General features: G+C 38.0%; 1 protein-coding gene across 1 annotated transcript in view; it reads right to left on the bottom strand.

Moving 5' to 3' along the window:
• Positions 1-15530, bottom strand: part of FANCC (Fanconi anemia, complementation group C) — a 388004-nt gene that overhangs the window by 29661 nt on the left and 342813 nt on the right. Inside the window, exon 10 of the mRNA XM_006898875.1 lies at positions 14885-14960. Coding sequence (XP_006898937.1) covers positions 14885-14960 — 76 coding nt within the window. The remainder of the gene's footprint in view (positions 1-14884; positions 14961-15530) is intronic.

The raw sequence follows: 15530 nt of genomic DNA, 5'->3' as shown, positions 1-15530 counted from the left end.
GAATGCTCCTTGGAGTCAAGGATTCTGAAGCTTCCTCTGACATACTTTGAGGGACATCATGTTTGGCAGAGTGGAGGGGCAGCGAAGGAGAAGAAGACCTCTGATGAGATGGATCCATTCTGTGACTTGAGCTGTGGGAATAAGTACGTTTGAGATGGCTAGGTTGGCACAGGATAGAACAGCGTTTAGAGCTCTTGTACATAGGGTTGCTATGAGTTGCAAATGACTCGATGGCACATAACAACAACAGACAACAAGACAAATTTGAGAACATAGAAGAAATGGACCAATTCCTTGAAACTCATACCCTACCCAGATTGACAGGGTCAGATGTAGAACAGACCCATCACTAAAGAAGAAGTTGAGCAGATCTTAAAAGACTCTCTCACAAAAAAAGTCTTGGACCAGATGGTTTCACAGCTGAATTCTACCAAACATTTAAAGAAGATTTATCACCAATTCTACTTACTTAAAAATATAGAAAAAGATAAAACACCCCCAGAGACATTCAAGTATAATCTTCATACCCAAACCAGTCAAAGATATTACCAAAAAAGAAAGCTGTAGACCAGTATCTCTCGTGAACATAGACATAAAAATCTTTAACAAAATCCTTGCCAATAGAATCCAAAAGTACATAAAAAAATAATTTATCATGACCAAGTAGGATTTATAAGAAGTAGGCAAGATAGTTCAACATAAGAAAAATAAGCAATGTAATTCACCACATTATCACAACAAATAACAAGAATCATATGATCCTAGCAATTGATGCAGACAAGGCATTTAACAAAATACAACTCCCTTTCTTGATTAAGACACTCAGAAAAATTGGAATAGAAAGGAATTTCATCAATATAGAGAAAAGGAGATATGCAAAACCAGGAGCCAATATCATTCTCAATGGAGATGTATTAAAAGCATTTTCTTTGAGAATAGGACCACACAAGGATGCCCACTGTCACCACTGCTATTCAGTACTGTATTGGAAGTACGTGCTAGGGCAATATGACAAAAGAAGGAAATAAAAGGCATCCCAATTGGCATGGAGATGGTTAAATTGTTGCTCTATGCAGATGATATAATAGTGTACATAGAAAACCCCAAGGACTCAACAAAAAAACCTGTTAGTAGATCAGTTTAGTAGAGTGGCAGGATACAAGATAAATATAGAAAAAGCAGTGGGATTCCTGAACAGTAACAAAGAGAACTCAGAGAAGGAAATCAAGAAAGCAGTACAATAGCCAATCACAAATTGAGATACTTGGGAGTGAACTGAACTAGAGACACAAAAGGCCTGTAGAGACAAAACTACAGAACATTTTTGCAATAAATGGAAAAATGTGCCCCATTTAAGGATGTTGTCATTGTTGTTATGTGCTGTTGGGTTGCTTGCAACTCACAGGGACCCTATGTACAACAGCCCTAAATTCTGCTCTGTCCTGTGCCAATCGCACTGTCTCTGACAATCCCATCCCGATTATCCCAGTCACTGAATCAATCCACCTCATAGAGGGCCTTCCCCTCCTGCACTGTCCCTCCACCCTCCCAAGCATGATGTCCTTCTCCAAGGACTTGTCTCTCTTTACAACATGTTCAAAGTATGTTAGATGGAGTCTGGGAATCTTTGCCTCCAAGGAGCAGCCTGGTTTAACCCTCTCCTGGATGAATCGGTTTGTTTTCCTAGCAGTCCATGGTACCCTCAATACTCTTCTCCAGCACCACAGCTCAACGGCATCAATTCTCCTTCTATCCTCCCTAGTCATTGTCCAACTCTCTGATGCATAACAAGTGATTGCAAAGACCATGGCCTGTATCAGATGCACCTTAGTCTCCAGAGAGACACCATTGCTCTTCAGTACTTTGGAGAGGTCCCTAACAGCAAACTTTGCCATCGCAATATGTTTTTTAATTTCCTTGCTGCTGGTGCCAAGAGTGTTGACTGTGGAGCCAAGCAAACTAAAGCTGTGAACAATCTCAATCTCTTCACCATCCATCCTGATGCCAATTGTCTGTCCAGTGGTAAGAATCTTTGTCTTCTTGACATTGAGCTTCAATCCATATTGAAGGCTGCAGTGCTTGAACCTCTGCAGCAAGCGCTTCAGGTCCTCCTCAGTTTCAGCGAGCAGGGCTGTGTCATCTGTATAACGCAGACTGTATATAGATCTTCCACCAATCCTGACTCCACATTTCTCCTCATAGAGCCCAGACTCTCCAATAACCTGTTCTGCATACAGGTTGAAAAGGTATGGAGACAAGGCACAAAGGAAGACTCAGTATTGTGAAAATGACAATCCTACAAAAAACAATCTACATGTTCAATGCAATCTCAATATAGATTCCAAAACAATTTTTCAAGGAGATTGAAAGGGATATTGTCAAGTTTATTTGGAGAGGAAAGAGACTGTTAATAAGCAATGCACTTCTTAAAAACAAAAATGAAATAAATGGGAGGCATAGAACTCCCAGACCTCAATACCTACTACTCCGTTGTAGTAACCAAAACATCAGGGTACTGGTACACAATGACAGGCACATAGACCAGGGGAACAGAATTGGAACCCAGAAATGGACCCATCTATCTATAGTCAACTGACACTTGACAGGGATAAAACCCCTATCAAATGGGAGAAACAACAACTTCTTCAACGAATGATGCTGGCCGAACTGGACTGCTACCTGCAAGAAAGCCGAAACAGGATCCATATCTCACACCATACACAAAAACCAACTCAAGGTGGATCAGAGACCTCAGAATAAAGCCTCAAATCATAAAGCTCATAAGAGACAAAGTGGGACCAAGCTTAGAAGGCCTAGTCTACAGTACAAAGGGACTGCCAAATTCAGCCAGAAATGCACAATCTGAAGAGGATAAAATTGATGAGTGGGAACTTCTAAAGCTTAAATCTCTGTGCTCATCAAAAACGATTTCCAATAGGGGTAAAAAGAAAACCAACTGACTGGGAACAAACAGTTGACAATACCATCTCAGACAAGGGTCTCATAAAAAAGTGTATAGAGTCCTACAGGGTCTCGAGAAGAAAAAGACTGACAGTGCAATTACAAAATGGGCAAAAGACATGGAAAAGACTTCACTGAGGAGGACTTTTGGACACACATGAAAAAAGACACAGACACATGAAAAAATGCTCTAAATCACTGGCAATCAGAGAGATGAAAATCAAACCCACAATGATATGCCATTTTACCCAGTAGCAGTGGCAAACTTTAGCAGGGCAGCAAATAAATACTGGAGAGGATTTGATAAGATAGAAACTCTTATACAATATTTGTAGGATTGTAAAATGGTACAACCACTCTGGAAGGCAGTTTGGCGTTTCCTCAGAAAGCTGAACATAGAAATTCCATATGACCCAGCTGTTCCACTGTTTGGAATATACCCTTTGAAAAGAAATACTGAGGCACAGAGACTTTTATACCAATGTTCATAGCAGCATTATTCACCATAGCAAGAACATAGAAACAGCCAGATGCCCAAACACAATTTAATGGATTGAGAAATTATGGTACATTCACACAGTGGAATACTATGCAGCACACAGGAGCAATGATTTTATAAATTACTACATAACATGAGAGGGACTGGAGAGCATTATGCTAAGTGAACTAACTCAGTCTCATAAGGACAAATACTGTATAAGGCAATTATTGTAGAACAAGTAAGAGGATCCAAGGAGCATGGGATGGAGGATCATGGGGGTGCTTAATCATAGGGCATACATTTGATGAGGGGAGGGAGGAGTTGGTAAAGGAAAGGGGAAAGATCCGGTGTGAAAAACAATGTATATGAACTTTATACATAAACCAGTATAAAAATTTTTAACAAATGGAAAGAAAAAATAGTTGAAACAATACATCAACAGGAAACTTCCAGAAATTCAGGGTGAATTCAGAAGAGGTTATGGAACAAGGGATATTACATTGCCAGGTGGTGTTGAGGCATTGCCAACTCATAGCTGACCCTCCAGAGACTAAATGACGTGGAAGGAGATTGCCCATTTTTCTCCCAAAAAGTGGGTTCAAACCGTGTGCCTTTGGATTGGCAGAACAACTCCTTACCATTTACCCAGCAGAACTCCTTGATGTGAAATAAGTCTTGGCTGAAAACAGAATACAAGAAAGACATCGATATGTGTTATATTGACTATGCAGAGGCATTTGATTGTAAAGATCATAACATATTTTGGGTAACATTTAGAACAATGGTAATCCTAGGACACTTAAATGTCCTTATATGAAAACTATACACAGATCAAGAAGCAGTTGTAGAGCAAGAGAACACTGTATGGTTTAAAATCAGGAAAAGTGTGTGTCAGGCCTTCACCATATGGATTCAATCTGTATGCTAAACAAATAATTCAGGAAGTTAGATGATGTGAAGAAGAATGTATCATCAAGATTACAGACTCATAAACAACCTCTGTTATATAAGTGACACATCTTGTTGAACATGAAGAAGACTTGAAACATCTGCTATAGAAGATCAGACATCAATGTAGATAACATCTCAACATCAAAAAGACTAAACATCCTCACCACTGGACAGTAGGCAACATCATGATGAATGGAGAAAAACTTCAAGTTGTCAACCATTTAATTTTACCTGGATCCACAGCCAATACCCAAGGTAGCAGCAATTAGGAAAATCAAAGGACACGTTGTATTGGGGAAATCTGTTGTCAAGGATCGGCTCTTTTTACTTGGGTTACACTTTATAATTCCCATCAGCTTAGTAAAACCCAAAGGTAGTGTGTTAGATAGAAAAAAGAGTTGAGAGCGAGAGAGAAAGAAAGATGCTAATCCCAAAAAACAAACAGGCCTTTATTGCATGGTGTGAGAGGAACACCGAGTGGCCATGCGCAGAGAAGGTCAAAATGGCGTAAGGGCAGTCAAGGATGTTTTCTTTTTATAGGGGTTTTAGAGAAAATTAGGGAAGTTGGTATTTTGCTCAGAATTTGGGGTTGTTAATTAATTTGGGTATGGGCTTTTGTGACTGTGCCTAAAGCCTTATCAGGATCCATTGTCTAGTCTGGTCTCCTTAGACATTATCAAGTTTCTTCAAGGAGTGATCAGGTTTGGGTACAGCTGCAACATTGTTCCTCCGGTGTGTATATCAAAGGCTGGATGAGCAGAAAAAGGACTGGATATAATAGATATAGATACATACACATACTGAAACTTATATACAAGGGATGAAGCCATTGTATAGCATGAACTCAGGCCATTAACCTTTTTGTTTGTATGATTGTCTTTTATTTGTGTCCAAGTATAAATAAATAGATATACGTAAAGTACAGACCAAGCTCTTTGTATTTACTTGCTATACATCAGAGAGCTGTACAGTGACAAAGAAAGAATAACAGAATCGATGCCTTTGAGTTGTGCTGCTGGAGAAGAGTGTTGAACAAACATGCCTCTCCTGGAAAGGGTGAAACCAAGCTGCTCTTTGGAGCAAGAATTTTGAAGCTCCATCTCACCTACTTTGGGCAAGTTGCCAGGAGGGACCAGTCCTTGGAGAAGGACATCACACTTGGGAGGGTAGAGAGACAGCACAAGAGAGGAAGACCATGCAAGAGATTAATTGACACTGTAACTGGGGTAATGGAAATAGGTGAGTTGTACACAGTGATACTAGCTTAGGGTGGGACAGGGTTCAGAGTTATTGTGGATAGCATTGCTATGAATCATAGACAACTCGACAGCACATAACAACAAGAAGAATTTTCTGTGCTGGTTCCTAAGACAGTTGCCTAAATGTTACTATTGGGACAACTGAATATTACATTCACAAATTCAGATGTTTTTTAGAAGCATAATCTGTCTTTTTTTAACTTGATTTGCTTACAAAGTTTGTATATATTGTGTTTCACACTCTTCTTCATTTACATTGTGTTTCATATAATCATTCTCATGCATTATGTTTTATAAAATTAATTGCGACTGGACCTTGCCTATCATTACCCTGTCTTTTCGCCCCTATCCTTCCCCTTTCCTTGCCCTTCTCCCTCCACTCACCAAACTGCAACTCTGTGGTTTCACCTCTCCCCCCTTGAGTTCCCACCTAACAACAGACAGGTTCTCTCTGGAGTTCCCTGATGTCAGGAACCTCTCCAGAGTACTGAAGAACAATGATGTCAGTCTCGAGACTAAGGTGTGCCTGTTCTGGGCCATGGTCTTTGCAGTTACTTGTGATGCATCAGAAAGCTGGAAAAAAAAAAAAGAAAGCTGGAAAATGACTAGGATGATAGAAGGAGAATTGATGTCTTTGAGCTGTGGTGTTGCAGAAGAGTATTGAATATACACTGGACTACTAGGAGAACAAACAGGTTTGACCTAGAGAGGGTGAAAGGCAAGGATTCTGAAGCTCCATCTGACATAATTTGGCCACGTTGCAAGGAGAGACTAATCCTTGGAGAGGGACATCATGCTCGGGAGGGGAAAGCAAAGCACAAGAGAGGAAGAGCCTATATGAGATGGACTGACTCAGTGAATGGAGTAATGAGGGTAGGTGTGTCAGAGATAATAAGGTTGGCTCAGTTAAGTGCAGGGTTCAGGACTGTTGTACACAGGTTCTCTATGTGTCGCAAAGTGACTTGACAGCACATAACATTAACAGTAGGTTATGATCTTGAGCATTTCTTCACATATTTGCTGGATGTATGGTTTTGGTGACTTAATCATTCATGTCCTTTGTCTATTTTATAATGTTTTAGTCTTTCTTGTTTAGATATTGAAATTTTTTATACATGCCATTGCCAAATATTTTCCCCAATATATAGGTTTTCTTTTAACTACTTTGGAGAAATCTTTTGAAACATTTATGAATTTAATTTGAAAGAGTTATCTACTATGAATTATATATCGCAAAGAAATTTGAACTGCAGCACAAACTGTCATATAGCTCACTAATGATTATTGCAGTATTAGTTACAATAGCAGAGTTGGAACTAGTCAACAACTGATGAATGAATAAAGAAACTCTGGTACATACACACATACACATACTGCAGTATTATGTATCACTAAAAAACAGTGCATTAAATACTACACAGCATAGATGAATCTAGAAAATATTTTGTTGGCATAAATTGTTCACAAAAAATAACTATAATATTGTAATTCTAGAAAGCTAAGGAAAGGTTTTCACACCAAAAGAATCATTCTTGGTTAGATAATAAGGATAGGAAGATAGGGGGGGAGGAATAAAAATTAAAAGATAAGCTGGGTGATGGGAGAAACAGTACACAATGAGAAATTGGCCATACACTGTAATTAATTAATTACATTAATCAATAATTTCAACAACAATAATCAATCCTAATTTATATTAAATGTCTGAATTATTGAATGAAAAATCAGTATGATCTGTAGGCTTTCATATTAAGAAATGAATTAATGTAATTATAAATTTAAAAAAATGCATATGGGCAGTTTAGGTTTCATGAAATAGAAAAATAAAATTAAATTATCCAAAATACCTCCACTTTCAGGTATAGAATATTCTAATAGGGTTTTTTAAAAATTTATTACTGGTTTACATTCAAAGTTCATAAGGTACAAAAACATTGTTTTTCACACTGGTTCTTTCCTCTTTAGTTTACCCATTCCTCCCTCCAATAACCTATAATTAAGCACCTCCACGCCCCACCCAAACTTCCACCCCCACTCCTTGGATCTTCATACTCATTCTGCCTTGTACAGTATAACGGCCTTGTACAGTATTTGTCTTTATGAGACTGAGTTAGCTCACTTAGCATAATGCTCTCCAGTCCCTCCCATGGTAGGTAGTAATTTACAAAATCATTGCTCCTGTGTGCTGCATAGTATTCCAGTGTTGAATGTACCATAATTTCTCAATCCATTATATTGTGGTTGGGCATCTGGGCTGTTTCCATGTTCTTGCTATGGTGAAAAATGCTACTATGAACACTGGTGTAAAAGTCTCTATTTGAGCCTCAGTTCTCATTTTCAAAGGGTATATTCCAAGCAGTGGAATAGCTGGGTCAGAACGGAATTTTGATTTTCAGCTTTTTAGAGGAAACGCCAAACTGCCTTCCAGAGTAGTTGTACCATCTTACAATCCTACCAACAATTTATAAGAGTTCCTATCTCACCACATCCTCTCCAATATTTACTACTTGCTGCCCTACTAAATTTTGCCTTTGCATCTCTTCTATTGCCAGTGATTTAGAGCATTTTTTTATGTGTCTGTTGGCAATCCCAACGTCCTCCTCTGTAAAAAATCTTTTCCATGTCTTTTGTCCATTTTGTAATTGTATTATAAGTCTTTTTCTTCTAGAGGCAACAACATTATCAGTCTTTTTTCTTCTGGAGGCCCTGTAGGATTCTGTAAACTTTTTTGATGAGACCCCTGTCTGAGATGATATTGTCAACTGTTTGTTTCCCAGTCAGTAGGTTTTCTTATTGCCCTATTGGAAAAAGTTTTTGATGAGCACAGAGATTTAATCTTTAGAAGTTCCCACTCATCAATTTTATCCTCTTCAGATTGTGCATTTCTGGCTGAATCTGGCAGTCCCTTTGTACTGTTGACTAGGCCTTCTAAGCTTGGTCCCACTTTGTCTCTTATGAGCTTTATGATTTGAGGCTTTATTCTGAGGTCTCTGATCCACCTTGAGTTGGTTTTTGTGTATGGTGTGAGATATGGATCCTGTTTCGGCTTTCTTGCAGGTAGCAGTCCAGTTCGGCCAGCATCATTCGTTGAAGAAGTTGTTGTTTCTCCCATTTGATAGGGGTTTTATCCCTGTCAAGTGTCAGTTGACTATAGATAGATGGGTCCATTTCTGGGTTCCAATTCTGTTCCCCTGGTCTATGTGCCTGTCATTGTGTACCAGTACCCTGATGTTTTGGTTACTACAACGGAGTAGTAGGTATTGAGGTCTGGGAGTTCTATGCCTCCCATTTATTTCATTTTTGTTTTTTCAGAAGTGCATTGCTTATTCAGGGTCTCTTTCCAAATAAACTTGACCATATCCCTTTCAATCTCCTTGAAAAATTATTTTGGAATCTATATTGAGATTGCATTGAACATGTAGATTGCTTTTGGTAGGATTGTCATTTTCACAATATTGAGTCTTCCTATCCATGAATAGGGAACCTTTTCCCATTTATTTAGGTCCTTTATTGTGTCTCACAAAAATGTTCTTTAGTTTTCTTTGTATAGGTCTTTTGTGTCTCTAGTTAGGTTCATTCCCAAGTATCTCAATTTGTGGTTGGCTATTGTAAATGGTAATGTTTTCTTAGTTTCCTTCTCTGAGTTCTCTTTGACACTGTAGAGGAATCCATTGATTTTTAGATATTGATCTTGTTTCCTGCCACTCTACTGAATTGACCTACTAATGCTAACAGTTTTTAATAATCTTCAGCAAGAATTTACTTTCATGTGATATTAATGATATTATTCAATGATTTCCACATTCGGTTGGATTTCTGCATTCTTTTGGGGAAATGGGAACAAATATGCATTTCTTCCAACTATCTGTCTTTCAGATTTGTTGGCAATGACTAACATGCATGACTAGGGTTGCATCTATTTCTTGAAGCACTTCAAATGGTATCCTATCAATTCCTGGGGTCTTACTTTTTGCCAATACATTCAAGGCAGCTTGAACATCTTTTTTAAATTACCATTGGTTCTTGATCATATTTACTTCCAAAAATAGTTTTAAGTCAGCCAATTCTTTTTGGTATAGTGCCTCTGTGTATTCTAGCACTCGCCTGTCAGTTTTCCATATTGTGCTGGCTTATGTGTTACTATGGTCCTGGAAGCTATGAGACTGGTATTTCAAGAACCAGCAAAGGTCATCATGGTGGATAAGTTTCAGTGGAGCTTCCAGACTAAGAAAGACTAAGAAGCAGGACTGGCTATCCATTTCTGAAATAACAGATCTTTGAAAATTCTATGACCACTGGAAGAATATTGTTGGATATAGTGATGGATAATGAGTCACGCAGGTTGGAAGGCAGTCGAAATGCAATTGCTGATGAGCTGCCTCTCCCAAGTATACTGTAATGACACACATGGAGTAAAGCTTTCGATCAATGAAGCACCTTAATTTGCTGATGTGGTAAGTCTCAAAATGAGGAGAAACAATCTAATTTGGAACCTGGAATGTATGAAGCATGAATCTAGGAAAACTGGAAGTTGTGAAAAATGAAATGGAATGCATAAAGATTGATATGCTAAGTATTTATGAGCTGAGATTGTCAGTCACTGACCATTTTGAATCAAATAATCACATGATTTACTATCATGGAAATGACAAATTAATTGAAGAGGAATGGTGTGGCATTCATCAACAAAAAGAGCATTTCATGATGTATCCTGAAGAACAATGCTGTTAGTGACAGGATTCTATCCATATGAATACAAGTGAAGTCCTGTTAATGTTAACATTGTTCACATATAAACATCAACTACACAAGCCAAAAGGGAAGAACTGAGAATGTATACCAAATTTTGCAGTCTGAAATTGAACATGGAATAAAGATACAATATCCACTTCCTAAACAACATGCCTCTGGAAACTCTATGAACTTTGAGAAACGATAGTTATCAAAAGGCTTCAGGTATTTTGTTCATAAGCTGGCTAAGAGTCGTGCTTGACTTGATGGCAATCCACAACAACAACAATAACAACAACAATAACTGGTGACTGGAATGTAAAATTGGAAACAAAGAAGGCCTAAACATGGCCTTGGTGACAGAAATGAGACTGGAGACATGATAAAATTTTGTACAATGAATTAATTTCAAACACTTTTTTTTTCAAAAGTAAGCATAAACACTGACTATATACTTGGACTTCACCTGATGAATTACACAGGAATTATATCTACTACATCTGTCACAGAAGAAGTTGGAAAAGCTTAATATCAGTGGTTAAAATCAGGCCACATGTTGCCTATGGAACAGACTATCAATTGCTCATATGTAAGTTCAAACTGAAATTGAAGAAAGTAAGTCCCCCGGAACTAAAATATGACCTTGAATACATCCCAACTAAATGTAGAAACTATCTTAAGAAATATGACTCTTTTAGAAAGTGTTAATAACTGAAAAGTCAAATTTTCAAGACTACAGGTGCAAGTATGGGATCTTATTGTTATTCACTATCTTGAGTTCGACTCATGGAAACTCTACATACACAATGAGATCAGACTACTGGGATCCACAAGGGTGACTTTTGGAAGCAGATAATTAAGCTTTTCTTTCACCCTTGCCCCTAGATGTTGTTTTTTGTTATGTTCCGTCGAGTTGACTATGACTCACAGTCATCCTAGGAATGACGGATCAGAACACTGCCCTATTTTGTGCCATTTTCTTCATCTCTGCTACTTCAGAAACCATTGTTACAGTTACTGTTTCAAATCCATCTCATTGATGGTCCTTTGCTGGCCGTCCTCTTTTCTGAGCATGGTATCATTTTCCCAAGAGTGGCCACTAGACAATGTGAGAAAAAGTTTCACCATCCTTCCTTCTAAGAAGCATCCTGTCTGGACCTTCTCCAAGACGTATGTATTTGTTCTTTTGGCAGTCTATGTGATACTTAATGCTCTTCTCAGCACCAGAACTCAAAAGGCATCTATTTTTCTTCTGTCGTCTTTATTCATTTAACTCTCAGATGTACAGAAAGTAACTGGATGGCTTGGATAAGATGCACTTTAGTCTTCAAATTGACATCCTTGTTCCTCAGCACTTTGGAGAGATCCTTGATGGTAGAATTTCTCAATGTAACTAGTCTTTAGATTTCCTGACTGCTGGTACCAAGGGGGTTGATTGTGGATTCACATAATATGAAATAATTGGCAATTTCTATCTTTTCTCCAACTATCATGGTGTTGCCTATTGGCCTAGTGGTGAGGACTTTTGGTGTTCTGAGTTAAGCACTTCAAGTAAGCAAAGTTGTGTTGTCTGCATAACACAAGTTGTCAATAAATTTTTCTCTGATCCGGATACCACATTTTTCTTCCTAAAGTCCAGTTTCTTGATGGATTTGCTCTACATACAGACTGAATAGGTATGGAAAAAAGATACGGCCCTAATGCATACCTTTTTTTATTTTAAACAATGCATTATTCCCTTACTCTATTTAGACAACTGGCTCTCAATCTAGGTATAGGTTTCATATGAGAACAATTAAGTGTTCTGGGATTCTTATTCTTCTCAAAGTAAACCATACTTTGCTGTGATTCACAGCCTTTGCACAGCTTATGAAACATAATAAGACATCCTTCTGGTACTCTCTGCTTTCAGCCAAGATACATTTAACATCAGTAATGATCTCCTCTAGATTTACAAATTTCTTGGCATAGATTGGTGAGCACATCCAGAGTTACCACTGCTTGTTGAAACATGCCAATTGGTATCCCATCAATTCCTGGGCCTAATTTTTTGCCAATTCTTTTATTGGAACCTGAATGTCTTCCTTTATCACCATTAGTCCTGAAACAGTTCTGTGTCAGCCAATTCTTTTTGGTGCAGTGACTCAGTGTATTCATCTTTTCTTGATACTTCCTGGATAATCCAGGATTTTGCCCAGGGCATCCTTCAGTATTGGAACTTGAAGCTTAAATTTGTTTTTCAGTTATTTCAGCTTGATGAATAAGGAACAAGTTCCTCCCTTTTTGTTTCCTAACTCTAGCTCTTTGCACATATTTTTATAATACTTGTTTTTGTCTTCTTGAGCTGCCTTTTGAAATACTTTGTTCATCTCCTTCATTTCACTTCTTCCATTGTTTGGCCTCTTGACACACCAGTGCAATTCTCAAAGTTCTCAGTGACATCCATTTTGGTCTTTTTTTCTTTTCTTTTTTCTTTCCTGTCTTTGCAATGACTTTTTGCTTTCTTCATGAATGACCTAGATATCCTCGATGTCATTCCACAACTTATCTGGTCTCTGATCATTAGTGTTCAATTCCTCAAATCTAGTCTTTTTTTAAAAAAATTAACTTTTATTTTGTACTGGTTTACTTACAAAGTTTGTATGCATTGTTTCTCACACTATCTTCATTCATTTTGTGTTTTTTACAACCACTCCCATTCATGATATTTTATAAAATGAATCAATATTGAATCTATTCTTGATACAGTTTTCAAATTCAGGTGAGACAGACCCCAAATTGTATTTTGGCTCTTATTGATTTGCTTGAATTTTCTTCAGCTTCAATTCGAACTTGTACATACGGTCTGTTCCACAGTCAACACTTAGTCTGGCTTTGACTACTAATGTTATGCTTCTCCAATGATTCCTTCTATAAAAGTAATAAATATAATTCATGATCAGAACAAAAGGTGAGGTCCATGCATATAATTCCCACTTGTGGGTTGTTGTGTTTTGTGTGTGTGTTAGGCATTTGAAAACTCTATGAATAACAGAGATGCACTGTTAGACATAGTACTAGAGGTAGAGCCCTTCTAAGGTTAAGGTCTTTAGAAGATATTAAAAAATCAGAAACAGCTGCAAGTATCCATTTATAATTATTGTTGTTGACTGCCTTCAAGTCGAGCATGACTCACAGTGACCCTATGAATAAAAGGCCTGCAGCTCCTCTATAACTATTGACCTTCATCAAAGTTCATAGAGTTTCTGGAGGCATGTTATTTATGAAGTAGATGCCACTCCTGCTTCCAATTTATAATTAGGACATGGAATGTGTAAAGTATCAATCTAGGGAAATCAGAAGTTGTTAAAGTGAAATGGAATATGTAACATTGACATTCTAGGCGTTAGTGAGCTGAGAGAAACTAGCATTGGCCACTATGAATAAGACAATCATATGATATGTTATGGTGGGAATGAAAAATTGAGGAAGGATAGTGTTGTAATCACAGTTAAAAAGACCATTTCAAGATTTGTCCTGAAGACCAAAGCTCTGAGTAATTGGATACTATCCATACATGTATAAGGAAAATTTATTAATACCACTATCATTCAAATATAAGTATCAACAACTAAAGCCCAAAATGAAGAAATAGAATTTCTACGAAATTCTGCAGTCTGAAATTGACTGGACATGCAGTCAAGTTATTTGTTCTTGTGTACTGTCGAGTCAGAAGTAACCCATAGCTGACCCTCCTATGGGTTTTCGGAAGCAGTTAATCACATGGGAGGAGAATGCACATCCTTCTCCTATCGATCAGCTGGTGGCCTTGAACCCTGTGCCTTTGGGATTGCAATGCAGCTTCTTGCCACTAGCCCACTAGAGCTCAATCACGATAGATTAATATAATTGGTGACTGGAATGTAAAAGTTGAAACAAGAAGCAATTATAGCTCGATATTGTGGGTAAGGTGACAGAATTGAGGCCTAAGAGATAATGAGTGAATTTTGTATAATCAACTATTTATTAATTTTTCTTAGTCTAGAAGTTCCACTAAAACTTGCTCAGTAGTTTAGCATCATAGTAGCAGGAAAGACTCCACTGACAGATGGATGATGGCTATACGTGAGGTGCATTAGCTTGGAATTATACCTGGGACTCCTGCAAAAACACAAAGATTCTACCAATGAATCATCACTGACCTCTAAACAAATCTTAGATAGTAACTGCAACTTCCTCGTCCTACAGGTGAGAAGCCCTGGTAGCATATTGGTTAAGCACTTGGCTGCACACTAAAAGGCTTGTGATTTAAATCCACCCACCATTTTTATGGAGAAAAACATGACAGCCTTGTTCCATAAAGCTTTACAGTGTTGGAAACCCTATGAACTAGTCAGACTTGACTCAATGACAGTGAGTTTTGTTGCTTTTGGTACTACAGATAAGAAACTGAAAGGAAAAGGGCTATGACTTGTTAATATTTATTCCCGGAAATAACTTTAATACATGTAAAATAATTTACCTTTAGGATGCTGGAGTAGTTCCATGACAAGAGCTGGAGATGCATAAGGAAAGTAGGTCTTGAGTGCAAACTTCAACTGCATAAGAATAAAAAAAAGCATGGAATGTTAGAATCACAAAGGCTGTTAAAAAAAAAAAAAGAAAAATCTTTTATTCTACTGCCCCCAAACGACCATTAATACTAACACAGCAGTAACAGTTTCATAAACATTTTTTTTAAAAAGATGCTTCCAATACAGTTTTAAATATATTCCATAAAAATGAATATGCCTTCTAGTTGTTGTTATTGTTGTTGTTATGTGCTGTCAAGTTGCTTGCGACTCACAGCGACCCTATGTACAACAGCCCTAATCCCTGGTCTATCCTGTGCCAAAGTGCATTGCCTCTGACACACCCATCCTAATTACCCCAGTCACTGAATCAATCCATCTCATAGAGGGTCTTCCCCTCCTACACTGTCCCTCCACTCACCCAAGCATGATGTCCCTCTCCAAGGACCTGTCCCTCCTGGCAACATGTCCAAAGTATGTCAGACGAAGTCCCAGAATCCTTGCCTCCAAGGAGCATCTGGTTTAACCCTCTCCAGGCTGAATCTATTTGTTTTCTTGGCAGTCCATGTATATTCAATACTCTTCTCCAGCACCACA

The sequence above is a fragment of the Elephantulus edwardii genome, unplaced genomic scaffold (genome assembly GCF_000299155.1).
Source record: "Elephantulus edwardii isolate Elephantulus edwardi_28Jun2011 unplaced genomic scaffold, EleEdw1.0 scaffold00238, whole genome shotgun sequence".
Lineage (NCBI taxonomy): Eukaryota > Metazoa > Chordata > Mammalia > Macroscelidea > Macroscelididae > Elephantulus > Elephantulus edwardii.
Note: the sequence above shows the minus strand (reverse complement) of the source record. Positions and strands in the feature narration are given on the sequence as shown.